General features: G+C 40.9%; 1 protein-coding gene across 7 annotated transcripts in view; it reads right to left on the bottom strand.

Moving 5' to 3' along the window:
* The window catches only part of sipa1l2 (signal-induced proliferation-associated 1 like 2), a 54,840-nt gene that overhangs the window by 6,459 nt on the left and 27,578 nt on the right, over positions 1-20,803 (bottom strand). For 3 of the 7 annotated variants that reach the window (XM_026996572.3, XM_026996563.3, XM_081708104.1), the window contains 14 exons: positions 17,460-17,634; positions 16,341-16,444; positions 14,686-14,843; positions 13,338-13,923; positions 12,604-12,878; positions 11,017-11,241; positions 9,857-9,994; positions 8,250-8,344; positions 7,825-7,931; positions 5,640-6,058; positions 4,591-4,812; positions 3,084-3,210; positions 2,000-2,219; positions 584-715 (listed from right to left, as the gene is read on the bottom strand). In XM_026996572.3, the coding sequence (XP_026852373.2) occupies positions 584-715; positions 2,000-2,219; positions 3,084-3,210; positions 4,591-4,812; positions 5,640-6,058; positions 7,825-7,931; positions 8,250-8,344; positions 9,857-9,994; positions 11,017-11,241; positions 12,604-12,878; positions 13,338-13,923; positions 14,686-14,843; positions 16,341-16,444; positions 17,460-17,634 (2,983 nt within the window). The remainder of the gene's footprint in view (positions 1-583; positions 716-1,999; positions 2,220-3,083; positions 3,211-4,590; positions 4,813-5,639; positions 6,059-7,824; positions 7,932-8,249; positions 8,345-9,856; positions 9,995-11,016; positions 11,242-12,603; positions 12,879-13,337; positions 13,924-14,685; positions 14,844-16,340; positions 16,445-17,459; positions 17,635-20,803) is intronic. The other 4 variants (XM_026996586.3, XM_026996595.3, XM_081708105.1 and 1 more) reach the window with 4 other exon arrangements.

The following is a 20,803-nucleotide window of genomic DNA, read 5'->3' as shown; positions in this document are numbered from 1 at the left end:
CCTTAACACCAGATGAACATAGTTTAAAAACTGCCTACCTGAGTATGGTTGTCCATCTGTTTATGACCACAGTGTACCCATTTTCTGACGGCTACTTCCTTCAGGAAAATGCGCCATGTCACGAAGCTCAAATAGTCTCAAACTGGTTTCTTGAACGTGACAATGAGTTCAGTGTACTCAAACAGTGGTGAAAGGGGACAGTTGCATCATGGACGTGCAGCCGACAAACCGGCAGCAAATGCGTGATGCCTTCATGTCAATATGGACCAAAATCTCTAAGGAATGTTTCTAGCACCTTGTTAAATTTATGCCAAGAAGAATTAAGGCAGTTCTGAAGGCAAAAGGGAGTCCCACCCGATACTAGCAAGGTATACCTTATACAGTGACTGGTGAGTGCATATACCAAACAGCTACAATGCAATTCCACAACATAATCTCTTAATTTTAACTTTTGCTCTTTAGTGCAATTGTACCATCAGTTTCAGACCGCACTTTACTTCAGAGTACAGTGGAAATATTCACCCTCACAGAAGCAACGGCAACTGGAACTAAGACACTAGATGAAGCAAATGAGGAGACACACCCTCGAAGGTACGTGCGGCGTCCAGAAGATGGGCCCAGTCTAGGTCAGAGGTCGCGTCTGGCAGGGACATGGGCACACCCTCTACCATCTTGGGCTTGTCCACCAGAGAGCCATCAGAGAACCACAGCTCATCTTAATAAACAGCACACAAAATATGAGCAAAATTCAGGGTTACAGCTCAATTCTTCATTTCACAGTCAAACCCATAGTGTTAACCCAGATAAAGTCTCTGCCTATAGACAGATCTAAGTTGAACTCAAAGAAAGTCTCAAGCATGGGAAAGGCTACGCTTTGTTTCTCACTATAAAAATGCAAATGTATTCAGTTTAATTCATTCACATTACTGTGTTTACATTTTTTGAGATAGATATGTTTTATAAAGTTAACAGAGGAGGCTAATTGGAATGCCACACTGCTCTGGTGAGAGAATACCACACTACTCTGGTGAGAGATTAACACACTACTCTGGTGATCTCCATGGCCCAGTGTCAATGGGTCTTTATTCTGCACTTGCCACCAATGCTTCCTAACCAAAATGTGCACCTAAGTAGGGAAATCAAGTGTTGTGATGAATGACTGAAACAGTAATCTCCAAGTGTCATGCTTGGTATTTTTGTTTGGTCTATCTGGCAGAAGGGCATTTGCAAATTACTATGATACATCTGTAAAATGTATGATTAAATTGAGATATCCAGTATGGTGATTAAAGAGACCATTAAGGATACTGAACCTGATATTTCTATATCTTAGGCAAGTGACTGCAGTAGTGTGAGGCCTTCTAATAAACAAAGCATGTGTAAACATTGTGTTCTAATAAACACCACATGTGTATCCTCTAACCAATCAGCTAAGCCAATGAGCATCCACCATTCCTGATTACAGACAACCTCACCTTGGACACAGAGACACAACACAGACCATGAACAACTAGCTCCAGATCAGGGCTGTGTGCTGCCATTTACAAAGGATCGGTTCAGATGGCGCTCTGTTTGTGAGGGTGGATATACTGGAAGCCAACGGCAAAGATAACCTTCTCGTTACTTCCTTACTTTGTCTGAAGCCTGACCACAGCTAAGACTTCTTTGTTTGACAGAGACCGGAGGAAGGACACTGGTTCCAATATTCCATTTTGAGCTACCACATGCTGAGCTGTATTCTCATTCAATGGGTGCCATTATGGTTGTACAACTTTTTAAGCGCCGCATTTTGATTTGGCCATTAGTTCATTTCTTACATCACAGGTAAAGTTGAGATGCACCTAGAGATTATGTGGGGAGTGTTTGGATACCACCTTTAACAAAGCTGTGAGTGGGAGCCTTCTTAAATAGTGGCATGGGGACATCACAGGTCAACTCCAAAAGAAATCCACTAACTGGATACAACAGATGCATAGAGACTAACGTGATGGAGCCTTACTCTTACGTTGGCTGGCTGCATGGCTGAGGCCTGCAGGTAGTGGCAGGGTGCTGTGGTAAGGCAGGGCAGTGCTGAACAAAATATCGTTGGGCACAGCCTGCTCTAGGATGGAGCTCCGGGAGCTGGCAAGGGACAGACCCCTCCGGTGACTACTGCACAGACTTTCATCTGACAGTGTCCGGTACAGAATTCGACGGGGAGACTGACCCACAGCTGGGATCTAGCAGAAAGAAAAATGGATGGACAAAAGAAAAAAAAAAAAAAAACAGAAATAGTGAAATAGTGGAACCAAACAGCAGAAGCAAACATGAGAAAGCAGAAACATTATAACATTATATTATATTATATTATATTATATCATTGCAGTGATCTTAGAGAGTGAGATGGAATATAAGCATACAGAAAGAACTGGCTTGCAGTGCATAGAAACAGTGAAAATGTGGGCAACTGTAGAAGCTGATATCTGTCTGTAAAGCATCACTGAGTTTGAGAAAGGCCCTATATAAATGTAACTAATAATAATAATAATAATAATAATAATTATTATTATTATTATTATTATTATTATTCAGCTGAGGACAACATCTGAAACACTCATCACAACACGAAACCAAAATAGAGAGAACATATGAAACAGAACACAAAAACAAACAAAAAGCCACATGCAATGCCAATACCATCTAACGGAGGCTACAGGCAGAGTGGGGGTTAGGCAGAGTACCGTCACATTGTACCGGATCAGTTTAGACAAATTATTCGGATTGCATTTAAACATTAGACTAGTGCGAATAGGTTGACACAATATTTGGTGGTGATTAAATTCTTAAGATGTGACAGCATATACATTAATGTAACATGGACCAATCCACTGCTTTCAAATGTTAAATTGCACCCATAGTGAGGTAGTCACACATTCACACAATTATGACAGCACCTTACGCTGTTACAGTGCAGTGTATGTCAGCTATTATTAGCAGAAGAAAGCGGCATGGACTGTAAAACCACTATGTGCAGATCAGACATGGAAAATGGGGAAAGAGAGAAACTTAGAAAAGAAAGAACGAAAGAAAAAAAATGGCACAACCTTGGCATGGTGAAGCTGAGCAGGAGGACCGGCGGGCAGCAGCATCTGGAGGAAGTCCTGCTTAGAGAGAGTCCGGAGCTTCTCTTTACCATGAACCAGCTGAGATGCATCTGTCAAATGCAATCGCCTGAGACGAAGAAAGATGGTGGGGGTTGAGGGGGGAGAGAGAGAGAACAAGAATACAGCATTAATAGTACTATAGTAATGCACAGCAGTAATAGAACTACAGTAATACTATAGTAGCTGAATGCACATTAGAAAAATGCTACAGTAGGGGCACAGCAGTCATTCACCTGCTATTTAGCAAAACAACTACTGATTTAAATACATTGTTGTTCACACTGCCTCCTAACCATCTGGTTAAAAAGATCCGTTGCCTTCAGAAAAGTGTTGTTATTTCTGATTGCCAAACTGTTAGAATAGCTCTTGTGCACACACAGACTGTCCAGTGTCCACAGAACAACAGGGACAATGACAAGGGACGATGACTCAGTGACTGAGGAATGTATCGGCGCTTCCTTTAGGGCATATGATGCAGAAATCTCACAGATGCAAATGGCATAAGCAGTGAAAAACCAGGCAGGGACTTGTCTACCCTAACACTGTATCTGTTATCATACAGTAACACTGTATTTGTTATTACACAGTAATGGTCTGTTATCATACACTAACACTATATTTGTTATCAAACCATAACACTGTATCTGTTACTTCAAGTTCGGTTTATTTGTCACATACATATTCATACACAGTATAACTCGCAGTGAAATGGTTTGTTATCATACACTAACACTATATTTTACAAAGTACATAAAATTTCCGTTACAAGTCACTATTTAATCTGACACTAGTTAGTTACCGCATGTATCAGGACTTCCAGTGCATTTGTACGAGCCAGTCATTTCTCTAACTGGTAAAATACCAGGCTACAACATAGCAAGCCTGTGAGGCTTCTATGAGGATTCTAGAATCACTTGGAAAATAAGAAGTGGCAGGTGCTAAGTAGTTTCTCTCTGGACTCTGTCAAACAGAGATAATGACGTGTCCGTTGACATTCATCACTGCTGATATGCTGCTGGCAAAAATGCATTTTAGATCTGGAGGTCACTAACAAAGACCCTGTGGCTTTGTCTGGCTCGTCAACCACCTAAATGAAACATGGAAGTCGCATAATGAAACTAGGAAAGTGGGTTTTACATGCATGGGTTTCAAACCTTAGTACTTGCTTTGAACCCACTGCTTAACACTATTACCCGTTACAGATGTTTAGCACTATAGCTTAAAGGAGACGTTTGACAAAATAAGCCCATGGAAATGAACAATGAACTGGATCAATGGCCAAGTATTAGTATGCTGATAACCAATCATTAGGCTGATGCAATTTCCACTATGTAAAATAGTCAATATTTCTGTTTTTCCATTCTTCCATTGTTAACATTAGCATTTTGATGACACCTTTTACATTGCTGATGCTACAAGGATTGTACGGCACTACTAAAGGTCTTACTCGGTATCACTAAGAGGCTCCTGCTCCTCCAATAAACTGCCATCCCCTGCTTTCTTCCAGGCAGTCGGATGCTTCCTGTCTTGTGATTTGCAGCTGTAAGCGTGCTTTTCCCCTCCTCTTCCAGCAGTGCTGCTGGTCGGCAAGATCCTGCAGGCTTTGAATTCTGTGGAGCTGCTGTTCTTCAAGCCACGTTCAGAAGGGCTTCCAGAGTGACGAGAGCCACTAAGACAAAAGAAAAACGGATCACGCAACCAGTTAAAGGAGCGATAAATGTTACTACTAAAAAGTAGCAAACCACATTTATGAAAGTTTTTTTTTTTTTTCTATGAAGTGCAGCCCACATGAAATGAAGAATCAAAGCACTTTGCAGTCTTCAAATTAGCCAGTTTATGTTCCAGAGAACATGACTGAGTTAGTACAGAATCTCTGAAATCATCCAAGCCACTAGGTGTCAGGGTCAATGCTGTTTCAGAATATGAAGAATCATTGGGAAAAACAACTTTATTTACTATTTCATGCTTCCTAGTCACTTTTATTTGTTGAAATGAATCAGTTAATTAATTCATTTATTTATGGTTCTTTTTTCATAGTTTTTCTCCCATAGATATACATCTTAATTATTATCCCTAAAACCAACTTTTTTCCCCACCTCACAGCTAAATGCCCTTCAACAACTCTCCATAGCCAAATGCCTGTTGAACACAGTTACCCTCAGAAAAATATCCCTCAGCCTCAACTAAACCACAACCAAATCCCTCAACTTAAACATTCCCACAGCCAATTGCCCCACTTCAAACAAACACCCTAAATGACAAGTACTCCCACAATCCCACAAATTAATCTCCAACATAAATATACAGAAATGTCTAATGCTCAATCTCAATCCCTTCACAACAATTACAGCAAAAAACCCCACACAGAATTCCTCAAAGACCTCCACAACCAAAACATCCATCTTACTCTCAAATAACTGAACTGCAAAGTTGAAAATCAAATTCTCAGAATAACGTTTGAGAGGCCATCAATCATTCCGCTCCTCTTTACCGTACCTGGATAAAGAGGAGATCTCACTCAGATCCCCGGTGCTTCCACCATTAGCATGTTCCGCTGCTGACTCTGGGGCGTGGCCCTGTACCAAGAAGACTTTCTCCTCGTTTCTCTCCCTCTCTTCCACCTCCTGATAGTCCAGGGGCCATGGGAGCCTAGCCTCTCCCCTCCCATCTCTCAGCAGCTTCTGAGAAGCCCCTGCCACAGGGAGCGGCAGGGGAGGGGCCGGTGGCGCGCAAGGCGTGGTGTCAATGCCACTGTCTGTGGAGGCTCCTTTAATGTAGGTGAGGCCCAGAGGCTCGGGGTCCACGGGGTCTCCTGAGTCGAAGAATTTGTCGTCGCTGCAGCTGGAAGCGTTACTGGAAAGCGTGTTGCTGCTAGACTGGCTGGAACAGTGGCTGTGGCAGGTCTTCCCTCGGGTCTATAACACACAATTACAAGAATCCTCCTGTTATGAGACACAGTCGTTATTTTAAAACTTAACAAAAGTAAAAGTAAACAAATAAGTACAATGAATAATCGGAGATGCAGCTTGCTGAGTTCTACAACTGACATTCAGCATAACATGAAACTGAAAATGCAGTTTGTGCATGTCTGATAAATAGTTAAAATGCTGTTAAATGAGGAGACAAACAGACAGACAGACAGACAAGGTGGGAGCCTCAAGTGCTTTTATCCATTTATAAACACTACCAGCCTAATAGAAAGAAATGGATTATTCTGTTACACTGCAGTTAACATCTAAGCCCTTTCAAATGAGTTTTAAAAAGTTATGTTGATAATTTAACATTTAACAGATTCAACATTTTTACACTTTCATTTAAAGTAAAAGTTGAATTTGAAACCAATCCAGTAAGAGTAATTTTGCCAACAACTCTCAGAGTTTTATTGAAAATAATATAGTGAGAGTAAAAACACAACAGTAATTACCAGATGTAAGCAGCACCAACTAGGGTTAGGTATAGTTTCTAACCCTAGGGGCAAATAAATAAATGTGAAATAAACATGACAGCTACAGTGAGCAACAAGTAGAGGGAGGTTCAGTAATTTCGCAGATCAGGTTGATTTTTATTGTCTTTGTCTTGTCATTTTCTTGGTCTTTTTGCTTCTGTAAATATGGGGCCTGCTGTGACCTGCTACTGCACACCACATGAAGAAAAACATGTTTATTAAAAACATGTGATTATTTATTAAAATCAGTGGGTAGTTGTTCAGTGAAGGAAGGTGCATCAAAAATCATTAAAAAGATTTCCCTGTCAGTTTTATTTTCATGATCTTTGATCTGTTTCACTCGTAAATCTATGACAGGGAATACTAAAAAAAACTCCCTTGGTGCAACATGCTTCTTTCCTTTGTAGTTAGTCACTTGTGTGGTAAGTTGCTTCAGGCCAAGGGTGTGATGAGAAGATGTTAGGTGTCGAATGTAGGGTAAATAATGTTTTATGTAAAGGGTTACACTTCCAGAAAACAATAACAACAACAACAAAAACAACCAAAACCACCAAACCACTACTTCTATAACCTATGCCACAGTCGGCCCCTGAGCCCAGTGCCCAGTGGGATCAAGGTTTTCTTAGAATGGAGTTCCTCTGTGCAGTACGCCACCTCTTGGGGGATCAAATGGCTAGATGTGACATAATGACCCATCTGTTGCCATGTCATCAACCGGTCCACCCCTCTCCCAGGCCCCCAGCTGTCAAACCCATGACCACCTAGAAATGTGATGCATCTGTAATGGTAGCTAAAGCTACATTCCACATTAATTAGATCATTGCTCCCTACAGCCATGTACACACACAGACATATGCAGACACATACAAACATGTATTTCAGTGCAGGCAATACATGCACGAGCCATGAGACCTAACAGAGGCTTTTGCTCTAGTACACAGGGTGTGTATTTATAAGATGGTAATGAACCCAGAGGCAACAGGAATATGGGTCAACAACACAAACAAGTCAATCTACACTGGAATTTTTACCACAGCACCCAATACTATTCCAACACTATTACATACACATTTATGAAATTGGCAAACAAATCAAACAGAGGACCAGCTGTACAAGGACCATACTAATACCACTGGCAAACCCGTGGGAGTTTGTCTTGCCTGTGGAAGTTCGACTCACCCGTAGGAATTTGACTCATCCATGGGAATTTGTCTCACCCGTGGGAATTTGACTCACCCGTGGTAGTTTGCTGGGCCAATCCTGTCCTGCCTGCCTCTGCTTGCCACTCTGCAGGATCTTACAGGATGGTATGTGCCACTTGGCTTCTGGAACACAAGGTGACCCTGAAAAACCTTTTTAATCTTACATGATATACGAAATATTAATTTGATTTCCTCTTGTCTTTAGTTAGAGGAGTATAGTTCTTAGAGGAGTATAGTCCCTAGAGAAGTAAAGTTTTTAGAGGAGTATAGTTCCTAGAGGAGTATAGTTCCTAGAGTATAGTCCCTAGAGGAGTATAGTCCCTAGAGGAGTATGGTCCCTAGAGGAGCATAGTCCCTAGAGGAGCATAGTCCCTAGAGGAGCATAGTCCCTAGAGGAGTATAGTCCCTAGAGGAGTATAGTCCCTAGAGGAGTATAGTCCCTAGAGGAGCGTATCTTACCGGCAGACCTGGTGCGTTCTAGTCTGGGTTCCCTCTCTCTGTGGTCCTCTGCCTCCTTCTCTTCCTCTTGGTTCTGAAGACCAGCTGACTGGCATCTACACAGCACATACCAACAGTGCTTAACCATTACTCACTTACTTAGCTGCATAAACTCAGTACAGCATTTTATATTTTAATTACTACAAATGACTGAATAAAAAAAATCATAGATAATTACATAGTGCATTTCCCCAGTTTTAAATGTCTTGCATCTACGGTTCTAAAATTTCTGTTGAACTCAGTTTTGCTCTTTAGATTAATTTCTTCACTATAATTTTGACATTTGGATTTTCGCACCTGTTAACCTGGGTATGTACCTTTACATTTAGTAGCATTTAGCTCATGCTTTTATCAAAGCAACTTACACAACTTGAGCAATTGAGGGTTAAGGGTCTTGCTCAGGGGGCCCAACAGTGGCAACATGGTAGTGATGGGGAGTGAACTGACAACCTTCTGATTATTAGTTAAGTACCTTAACCACTGAGCTGAGTGACACAAAGAGTTGCTTGCTAGCATTGTTCAGAAGCCTGAAGTGAATTAGGATTAACTAATATTACAAACTAGACCCATTAAATTATTAAGAAACAAGAAATATGGGTTAACATATTAAATCCACTGCAGAGCTGTAGGATATGTAGGAAGCTGGTGCTCCATTATATTATATTTAGGTTTATAGTACAGTGTTTGCCAGTTTCCTTTTCGATAATGGTAACTAGATGGTCTTCAGAGGTAATAGAGTATAGTAGATGACAGCTAAATAAGAGTAGTAGATGACAGCTAAATAAGAGTAGTAGATGACAGCTAAATAAGAGTAGTAGATGACAGCTAAATAAGAGTAGTAGATGACAGCTAAATAAGAGTAGTAGATGACAGCTAAATAAGAGTAGGAGATGACAGCTAAATAAGAGTAGTAGATGACAGCTAAATAAGAGTAGTAGATGACAGCCATTTAGATTGTAGTAGATTATAGCTACTTAATGTGTAGTAGATTACAGCTATTTAAAGTGTAGTAGATGACAGCTATTTAAAGTGTAGTAGATGACAGCTATTTAAAGTGTAGTAGATGACAGCTATTTAAAGTGTAGTAGATTACAGCTATTTAGATTGTAGTAAATTACAGCTATTTAAAGTGTAGTAGATGACAGCTATTTAAAGTGTAGTAGATTACATCTACGTTACAATAGTGTCTGTTGTTCCACACTGATCCACTGTTAGCTCCCACTACCCAAATGCTCTTCTGAAGATGAATAAAAACGATAAAATTGGCCCAGGTCTTAGAAGGGCAAAATATGCCACCGTAGGTAAGGCCTGAGACCCAGTCTGGGGAGGGGTGTGGGGTTAATGTCTTCCTCAGTGTCTGAACATCTGAGAGGGCATTACTGAACTGCTCCTGGAAAACTGGGGCCATTCAGTCCCAGCCTGTGCAGGACAGGCTGACCGCACAACATAACGTATCTATGACTTTAGCTTCTTTTGTCTTTGCATATTCTAATTGATTCCATTGTAAAGTAATTGTTCACATGGTTCTGGAGACACTGCTATGGCCTATACTGTTTTGGTGGAATTACCCATCATAGGCAGTCTTCTGGTTCCATGTGCCACTGGGCCCTGGGTCACTAGATGTAGACTGGTTACTGGGGGATCTACAGTAGGGATGGCTAGGGTTCCCAGCTGAGCTCTGGACCAGTTCAAAGTCTTGCAATATTCTGTACAGACAAACAAAAATGAGGTAATCTAGGTTGATCAAGTCGATCTAATGCAGATGAGACCACATTTTATATCATACACATTATAATTTCCTGGTGAAACAGGAAATGCTCTTAAAAGATTCTGCTCTTAAAAGATTCTCTTTCTTTTTTAAAAAAGCAGGTAATGTATGGCGCTACTGACACCAAAGTCATGGGTTTGATTCCCAGGGACGTCATACTGATAAACATGTACGTCGCTATGGGTGAGAACATCTGCCTAATGCTGTTAATATAAATGTACACACACATGTAAATATAAATGCATACATGCATGTAAGATGCTCTTACAGCACCTGATAATGACTAATCCAATAAGCTCCCAGTCTTCAAAACACAGACAGGAGAAAAAAACAAGAAAAGAAAAAAAGATGCAGAGACCATGTGCCTCATACAGTGAACACATTCTCAGCTCTCTTCCCGTTTCTTAATACTGAATGCGTCATGGTTACCAACCCCATTCTGCTCTGGATTTTTCAAACCAATAAACAGATCAGTCCAAGTGTGGCAGAATAATCAAAATTATGAATTCTGTGCATGAAAATGCCAACACCTGAAATGATGTGGCTCCTCCCACATGGCATAAAACTAATGAGAAACATCTGCTGCTGTAATCAAGATACCAGTGTGAACACCAGCACGGTCAGCACCCAGCCAAAAGATATTAGAACATCGTACAGCTCTGTATGCTCTTGAAATTCCTCCAGATCTTAATAGAAAGTCTAAGCAGGTGGAAATAGTTTAGTCTTGGCGAGTAATTAAGAGTATAACTTTGAGAATAAGGGTGTGTTTAAGATGAAGAGCGCAAAAAAATCTTCCCAAGCAGAGATTCTCTTCCTTTCAGCACTCTGTCTCTAGGCTTTTAAAATACTTTTTGGCTCCATCTCTTAGCGCCATCTTTCTCTGTGCCCGGAACACACCTACTGCCAAGGCTACTGACCTTGGGAGAAGAGGGAGTATAGAGGTGGGAATGCTCGTTCTACCTAGAGCCATCCTGGAACTTCTTATCGAAGGAGGTGCTCCGGGAGATGGCGGCCTGGGTGTAGTGGAGCAGCTGCTGGCCAGGGTGAGGCCCCTCAGGAGCCTGTGCGGGTGGCGTCTGGGAATGGGCTAAGCTCTGGGGCACATGCATCATGCGCTGCCAGCTAGGCCCAGTGCCAAATGTTTTGTACTCCAGCACAGGGAAGCGGTACAGCTCTGAGGAGGCCCTAGTAGAAAGAAGATCAGAGCTCAGATCAGAACACAGATCAGAGCTCAGATCAGAGCTCAGAGCTCAGATCAGAGAAATGGCCTTAAGTTAAAGTTCTTTTTTTGTTGGTTTTTTTTTTTTTACAGATACACATAGTTAAAGATCTGCCTATTCACATCAGATTACTGAAAAATTGTAATTAAACAGCACGACAATGAAGTGGCCACATTTCAAAACCAAATTTTCAAGCACATATACAATTTGAAGTGGTTGTCGACACACTTCTCAGCTGTCATCCCCATTTAAGACATGCAATTATTTAATAACAAACACATGATTATGTTACCAATTAAACATAAAAGTTGAGGAGTAATACCCCCCCCCCAAAAAAAAGCAGCTAACTTCAGCAGATCAGACAGAACAAAGAGACCAGTAACATTGTTGAACCCTCTCAGAGAATGTCTTGCCTATGTGATCCTGTGAGGTGTGAGAAGGGAAACACTTTACTTCCTGTTACTTTGATATCCATCATTACTGGTTAACAGTTGATTAAATGAAAAGGCCAAATGGCCTTCCACTGCAAAAGCTTGTGTGTTATTCATCTACTGTTGAGTGTCCATGCAAATTTGGTAGGGGCACTAAATATTTGGCCATTACATACAAATGAATAAGAAATGGTGCAAGCAGAAATGTTCTTTTTCTTTCCTTCTTCTTTTTGGTTTTTGGCTGTCGTTATGCCTTAAATTTATGTTTATTTAAATAACATGATGTTATGCTAACTTTATCATACCATAGAAAACAGAGTAGCCTGAGGAAACAGAGAAAGGGCATTTCATATTTCAAAGTATTTGAATTTTATAAGCAACAAAATGCTCTTAATAGTTGCTTGGAGCCATGTGTTGGGCCACGCCTTCACATTTTACAGTAAGGCAGCATAACAGCATACTTTAGTCTGAGCAGTGGCAGGGGACCATGCCTTAGGCTGTCTCAGTGCAGTGAAGGTGTTATGATTGTTCTGCAGTTAGGATGGCCTCAATTCCAGTTCTACCTGCTCATGTTACTCATCATTCTCAGTGATAAAAGAGTTCCCATTTTAATCCTGGCCATCAAAACCTTTGACCATGTAAAATTATACTATTTACTTACACACAGGGTCCACATGCCCATGCATTATGTTCATGTAAATTAGGAGTTTTAATGCATTGAATAACAACCAGAGATGAATACACAATCCTGAGAATCTAAAACAGGTTAGTACTACATACATTATTATACATATGATATGCATCTCTCTGTAGTTAATGTAAGTCTAAAATGCGCTTCTGCTATAAACCTTTTTCGCATTCGCTGAAACTAAAATTGCTGAAACTACACACACTACCTTCTGGGCGTTCCATCCTCATGTGGTGGAAGAATCACCACAGAAACAGTGCTGGAAGTCCGCAGCAGGTCAATCATTTGCTCATGAGACAGCGTCACCACGGCAATCTTGCAGATCTCCACCAGTCGGCTACAGGGACGAAGTCCCGCCTGCCAAGCGAATCCAAAAGGCTCCACATCTGCCACTACACCCTCAAAGTTCACGTGAAATCCCAGCTGGCCCAGAGCGTTCCTACGTAGAACCACCTCTAGTGTCTCACAGCCTCTAGTGACCATCTGCAGAAAGAAGAATGTTTACAAACACCAGTAATACATTAGATTCAAATCAGGCTAAGTAGTTTAAATATTAGATTAAAATAAATAAGGTTCTTGCCATTTTCTCACAGTTTCTTACTGGGTGCTGGTTTGAATCAAACTCTGACCTTGGTGTTGCTAGCACTGTGTTCTATATGCACATCTGGAAGGTGACCTACAGTTGTAGCTAATTTCATCTGTTGGATAAGCTACGCCTATTCTGTTCTCATGAGGAGTATCCTTCTGCCATAATATCCTAATATAGCTTCATATGGTGGATAGATACAGCAAGTGTACCACACATTGATTTAACCCTCAGTTAAAGTGTTCCCCCCCCCGATTTTGTCTCTAGACATCTGGAGAAATCCAGATGCCGAGTGAACCCCAGCTATCTGGCCTTGTGCCGATTTGAGAACACAGACAACGGATGCATCCACTCACGTTAAGTCGTTGTGTGATTTCGCGAACCTCCTCAGCACAGCCATCTTGGACAGAGAACACTATACAGTCCCCGTGATCATAGAACAGCTTGACTCTGCCCACTGCTGGGTACAAGCTCCAGCCAATCACATCCCTACAGGAGCAGTTGAAGACCACTTCCTTGGATGACTCCTCAATCAGCACTACAAACTCGTTGGAGATGGCGAGGAGACAGCCGACGTCCGTTGAAAGACTGCTGTCAGGGGCCACCACTGCCCAGGTGACGGCGCCGGTGCTGTGCAGGTGAGCGTTGATTCTTGGCCGGATGCGTTCCTTCCTCTTGGAGCCCAGCGTGATGAAGCTGAACTTGGCTCCTGATGAGTCCACTGGAGTAGCAGTAGCGAAGTTCTCTACCAGGTCCTTTAGATACTCCTGACGCGTGCGTGTAGCCATAGCACGGAACTTCTCAGACTTGTGAGCGGCATTCTCACCGTTGATCATCTTGGCTAGAAGGAAGTCCCGGAATACTGCTGATTTTGGAAACATCACCTCCTTTGGGATGGGAGGACCAAATGCTGGTACATCCTTCGATCTGGCAACTGCAACACTGTTGAATGAATTATTGTATTATATTAATTATATTAATTCACTTTCATATTTTCTATGCATTCAATAATGTAGTTCAATTAACATTACCTTCCTTAGGGGATGTGTGTGAATTTCTTAGACAAGCCCTTTTTGAAAGAAGACCCATAAGATTTCCAATTTTCCTGTAATTCTGCCACATTTTGCAGTCTCTACTCTACAGGCTGGTCAGCAACACTGTATAACAATGAGGGCAATTTCCATCAAGGTGTGGCCTTCAGCTGGGCCTATCTCTGTGTCATATTAAACTGCACAAGTTCAAGAGGTGCACCATTAAGTAAATAGGGCCTGAAATTGAATTCTCTTCAAGCTTATCCATTAATCCTCACTGTCTTAGACAGTTACTGAAGTATACCATTGTATTTTTACTCTCAAAATGAAAAATCTCATTCATAAAATGTGGTAGGCTCAGATCAGGTACAGCTAGGGTTAGTCCGTCATTTACAGAGACAGTACATTATCCTGAGGACACGCAGCACAAAGAAATAAATCTCAGCGGAAAGAACACTTTATTGGCCAAGTGGTGAGTTTTAGGTAGTCTAAATGAAATTCCCTCAAATATGTATGTATGTATGTGTGTGTGTGTGTGTGTGTGTGTGTGTGTGTGTGTGTGTGTGCGTGCGTGCGTGCGCGTGCGTGTGTGCGTGCGTATGTGCGAGCGCATGCATGCACGCCCACGTGCACGCCCACGTGCACGCTAGGTCCATGCTCCACATGTGCTCACCTGTAACACACATGCTCTGTGCAAGGATTGTGGACTTTAATTATGATGAAGACATGTTGGAAGTGGGAGCGAATGTTCTTTGGAGTGAAAGGTAGTGCCCCTGGCTCCTGGAAAATGATGGTGACAATGTCGTTTCCAATGTGCCTCTTCCTCAGCAGCTGGAGATGTGAGAGAGTGTACAGTAAGCATACAGGCCCATGTCCTGGGCTTGGAGATTCAATACAAAATCCCAGCTCTCAGAAGACTGTAATATGCATATAAGCCTTCTAATAAACCGATTACTATGTCCTGTGAGTATCCTGCCTAATGTCAGGCATAAGTGTTACAGAGTGATCTGTGATTCATAGAATTCCCAAGATAAATTTGGTCAAAATAATGCCAGTTACCATATATGTTACCATATAATACCAAGGATACATGTACAGTAACCTGCAGCTCTAAATGAAACGATAGAAAATAAATGTGTGTGGTCAGTAAAATCTGCGCTGTTGTAATGCAAAGAAGCATAACACAATTGATGATTTTCTTAAAGTTAATACAAAAATATCCCCTGGATTATATATAGTGAACTGAAGAAATATATTAAAAAAATAATTCCGAACCATTCAAAAACAGCTCAGCATTACTTCATCTATGCTGAAAGCAGGCAGTCTTGGCTAAGAAAAATCTTTAATGTGTGTGTGTAGGACTGAAGAGAAGTCCTTTCCTTTAAAAAGACATTTCCTCTAAAGGTCTCCTTCAAAGCACCCTGCAAATCTGCATCGTCCCCATCAAATCTGTTCCAAGTGTTGCCACGACAACACAGTCTGCTCAAGTACTTGCAAATTAACAAGACCCGGGACTCCTGGCATAATTTCATTTTATTAGTCTTTCTCACGAATTGTGTAAATAATGCAAAACCGAGGGTGATTACATAGTGGGGACTGAAGACGACGCCATTGAATTATGGCATGAATACTTCACATGCAGCTACAGTTAAGAGTGTCTAGTCCTACAATATACTGCATGATATCAACCTGAAAACAAATGGATGATGAATGAATTAACTTTCATTTATATAGCGTCTTTCAAGGAACCCAAGGCCATTTTACATTTAACACACAAAGTTTTTACATCCAGTCACACACCATTGAGAAACAGTAGCCAAATGCACACAGTGTACTCTCAACCAGAAACCTCAACCCCATGACACACACACACACACACACACACACACACACACACACACACACACACACACACACACACACACAATGTACTCTCAAACAGCAAGCTCAGTCCTCTGGGGACTGCATCGGGTACAGGAAGAGAGGACAACAACCAGGACAGAGCAGCATCCACCACCCGGCATGCAGAAACACAATCATTCACACACACACACACTTACACGAGGACAACTTAATGAGGGTAGCCATCACTGCAGTTACTTACACACACAGGACAATTCATTAAGATAGCCAATTGATCTAACCTCCATGTTTTGGGACTATGGGAAACTGGAGTCCCCCAGAGGAAACCCATCCTGACACAGTGAGAACATGGAAACTCCACCCAGAGAGGGACACAAACCCTAGACCCCAGTGCTGAGAGGGAAACGTACTATACACCAAGCCACCGTGCTGCATGAGCAGAAGACGCTGCGGCATCAAACTCACCTGCTGCCTGTTGTGTGGTGTGTAGGGAAGCATCGTAGAGACATGGAACATTATTTCATAGTCTTTATAGGTCGTGTAGAGAGAGTGAGTGCCTGTGGAATCCACTGCAGGAGAAAAGAAACAGCAAGAAAACACATTAAACATGAAAGTCGTCTTCACTGGGTCTGTGTGTGAGTGCATCAAGGCTGCATCCAGCCTAATAGAGAGGGTGGGTATCAGGCTTGGCTAACCAGAGGGACATATTCATAGTCATAGTCATACTCATGCTCACAGTCATATTCATATCCATATTCATACTCATATCCATATTCATACTCATGTTCACAGTCATATTCATACTCATATCCATATCCATACTCATGCTCACAGTCATATTCATATCCATATTCATACTCATATCCATATTCATACTCATGTTCACAGTCATATTCATACTCATATCCATATTCATACTCATGCTCACGGTCATATTCATATCCATATTCATACTCATATCCATATCCATACTCATGCTCACAGTCATATTCATACTCATATCCATATCCATACTCATGCTCACAGTCATATTCATATCCATATTCATACTCACAGTCATATTCATATCCATATTCATACTCGTACTCAGTCATATTCATATCTATATTCATACTCATATCCATATTCATACTCATGCTCACAGTCATATTCATACATTCATATTCAAGTGGATTATTTAAAGTTACTGGGAATAAACATAACAAGGTTTAGGGTAACCCTAAGCCTAGCCAACTTAATTGTTTCAATTTCTGATGGACCTGTAAGAGAACCTGTGAGCAGAGAATGAAACACTGCAGGTTCTGTAACAGGTGGTTTTCTTTCCTTTTGTGAGCTTTTGTGAAAGGGTTTTCTGAAGCAATTTTGGGATGAACCATCTAATTAAGTGAATCCCCTTTGCATACGCTTACAAATATCTTACAGTGCATATAATATACTAAGCAAGAAAATGTAGCACAAATGTAGTCTTTATATTTTTCTTTTGAGTAAAACTAACCTACTGATGTGTAACAAGGCTGAACTGTGATATGCATTGTAGTGTGATTTAGCTTTAGGTAGTCTAGTTGTTCTTTGACATATACCTACTTTTATTATCTAGCTGTGCCCTGTACTTGGTGAAGCCCTTCAGTCGAACTCTTTGGCCAAGCAGATCCAGAAACTCCTGGAAAGCTGCGCTGCTGCTTTCATTGTTGTACATCTGCTCCTCCGTGCTCTGGCCTGCCTGGCAGAACAGGACGCCCACCTTGTGCTGGTAGCTCAGCTGCAAAGACAAGACAGCATGTGGAAAAACCATATTATTAGGGGCGAGGGTTCAGCCTCTACACTCATACACACCCTGAATCAACTCAGCTATTCATTTCCAGGGGTAACAGGGAGGTTACCACTCTGTGCTGGACTCTAGGCATCCAGGACCAGAGTTCTGCACGCATGATTTAGGGAAACAACACTTATGGCAAAATAACTGATCAATTTTGGAGGCCAAAGTCTGGTCTATAATATCTTGATCTTACCTCCCCTCACTGCTCATCTTTGGTGTCACAGAAATAAATGGTGCTACCCTAGCACTATGGATGAACTGTTCAGGACTGTAAATCAACACATATCTCAGGTGTGAGGTCCTGGCAGTTGCCCTATAGTGAGGCGAGACCAGTATGTGGCTACCTTTGATTGGCCAGTGATAGAAAACCCTGTTAATGAAGATCAGGCTGAAGATGGTCTGGGCTTGGGGCGAGACGGGTTTGGAGGAGAGTTGGAGTGGAGCTGATGGAGTTGGGTCACAGCTAGCGGACTGGAGTTAGGTTTGGAGACACTTTGGCATTGCTCTCTTGCACTCTCTCTCTCTCTTTCTGTCTAATAAATATATCCATCCATCAGGGAACAGCCAGTAGTACTTTGCTGGCTGGATTTCTGCTATTTATAACATCTTTACTGCCTCATTACAATACCATCTGCAATGTGTAATTAATTGGTTTGTATTACACTAATAAATCCTGTGTTACCCTGAACTCACATGAAGCTCAGCTCTTTAAATTAAGTACACCCTGAGTAAAGAATAGTTTTATTGGTAGAGTTCAATTGATTATGGACAACAATTTCCTGTAAAGTATCCAAGCTAAAACTATATAATTTCACACTAAAATTTTGATTTGCATTCAATTTTCAAAAAGCATGAATTTAATAACAAGATTTTTAAGATTTATAATTGTTTCAATTGTTTCATATTTAGATTTTTCTACCTTGCCATTAGTTATAATAGCACTACAACAGTGCAATTTAAAATATATAGTACATATAAAATATATAAAAACTCATCTATATAGAACATGACTGTGTTAAACTGCAATATTGAACAGGAAATGTACAACTGCATTTTTTTTTTTTTTTCAATAAATGGTTATGGCTTTGCATCTGGTCATTTGAGTTAGTCCTCCAGTAAAGTCTTCATGGTTATGATCACTTGTAGTGTTATTCAACTGTAAGGTGTCATTTAGCCGCAACTCTAAATTTTCAATAAAACTGCATTATTAAGACAAACAAGCATGCTGTGGCCCATATTAAAGGTCACTTCATGCATAATCCAGACACTCTCACCATGACACCAAATCTTCTGAGGCACTTCAAGCACGTGCCAGGATGCATTCGATCTGCAGTCCATCAATACACGCTTGCCATCACGAGCAACGAGTCAGTCATGCTAAGGGCCATCAATCCATACCAAAGGATGACGCATAAAAGGACGGTAATCGCATGTAGCCTGCCCGCAAAAGCTCCTGCTGCACTATTTATGAGAGCCAGACACGTTTGCCTGAAATGACAAGAGCCTGCAGAGAGATGCAGGAGCTCCATGAGTAAACACAGCCAACAGCCCAGTGCATTCTGATTGTATTTAATCTGATACAGCAGCAATCAGCATGTGTAAGATCTGACATGTAAATTCTTCCAACATCAAGTGCATTAGATAGGAATAGAGGCAGAGGTTTGGGCATAAGTCTTGAATCTTTTTGTACCTCTGCCTTGAAAATTCTACAAACAGCGCCATTCCGACTACTGAAAATGCCACCTGAGTGAGTAGAAGAAACAGCTCCTTTCAGAGACGAATAAAAGGAGAATAAAGGGCTGGATAATGGTCGCGGCAGAGAAACAAAGAGATATAAAAACAGGCAGAGATGAAAGATGCTTTCTGTAAGTGCTTCTGGTCACACATCAGCTTCTCAGACAGGTCAAGCATCCCCACTGCACTGTCAGGCAGTTGTCATGGTGATGTTGTCTATAATAGTGCCAGTGGGCTGTATTGAATATGATAACCTTGAACTATTACCAGCCAGACTGTAAGGTTTTGTTCAAAAATCCAAAAATTTAGAAAGCAATTTACATTAACACTAATTATCAATACTGTACAAAAGTATTTACTACTCATTAGTTTTGGAAAATCCCAAAATACACACTCTATTCAAGTTTTTTTCATTAGGATCAGCAACTCTTGTACATTTTTAAATTAATATTGAGCATTTATTTATAACAAAACTGTGCAAAATACCCTGTGAGTGTTCTTGACCTTATGTGGCTTTGATATTGATTAAGCTTGGCCCTGCTTCTCAGATTACTGCAGTCCTAAACAAATCCGCCTTTGGTTATTATCTTCCTCTGAGACACACAGATATTTCCAGTGTGGTCGATAAGTCAGTTAATGCAGCATGAACTCATTCACTCTCCTGGGTTTTTTCAAGTTCCACTGCATACTTTAAGTGGAATTGCCTCACTATTACACAGTGCCATTCTTTCATATTCCTAATATGAACCTGAAACTCAGGCGTTCTCAGTCTGTCAACATCTGTGAAGGCTCTTGCTCCAGATGCATTTATAATATTATTATTATTATTATTATTATTATATAAAATGTATTTTCTGCTTTTCTCATACTACTTCTGAGAGCTCAACCATACTATTTCTATATCCATGTCCTTTCCATATTCTTTCAGTAAGGTAAGGATGACTCTTTCAAAGCATTTCTATCCTTCACATCAAAGGTGCTTATGTCAGCCATTTAAATTAAAATACATTAATAGCTACAAAAGAAAATGTGTCTATAGAGATTTGTGCCAAGCAGGTACTGAACAACCCCTTTAAAACAAGCAGTTGCTTTCAAGTTCAAAGCTAATTGCAATAACATGTAATAAAAGCCAGAGGTACAGTAAATGATAAACCTATTGAAACAAAAATAGCAAAGGGGTAACAGACAAAATTCAAACTATATGTAAATATTGCAAGAGAACTATGGACTGAATACTACCAATATGACTAAATACTACCAATATGACTAAACGATGCAGGATTTTCACCACAACAAATAAAATCCTCCAGTCACTGCCTGCGAAGAAGAAAGAGTTGTAAGATCAAACATGTCAAAGTGCTCTAAGGTCAAATGTGTC

Source organism: Electrophorus electricus, chromosome 26 (genome assembly GCF_041902795.1).
Source record: "Electrophorus electricus isolate QZ-2024a chromosome 26, ASM4190279v1, whole genome shotgun sequence".
In the NCBI taxonomy this organism is placed as follows: domain Eukaryota; kingdom Metazoa; phylum Chordata; class Actinopteri; order Gymnotiformes; family Gymnotidae; genus Electrophorus; species Electrophorus electricus.
This window is presented reverse-complemented; position numbering and strand designations above follow the sequence as displayed.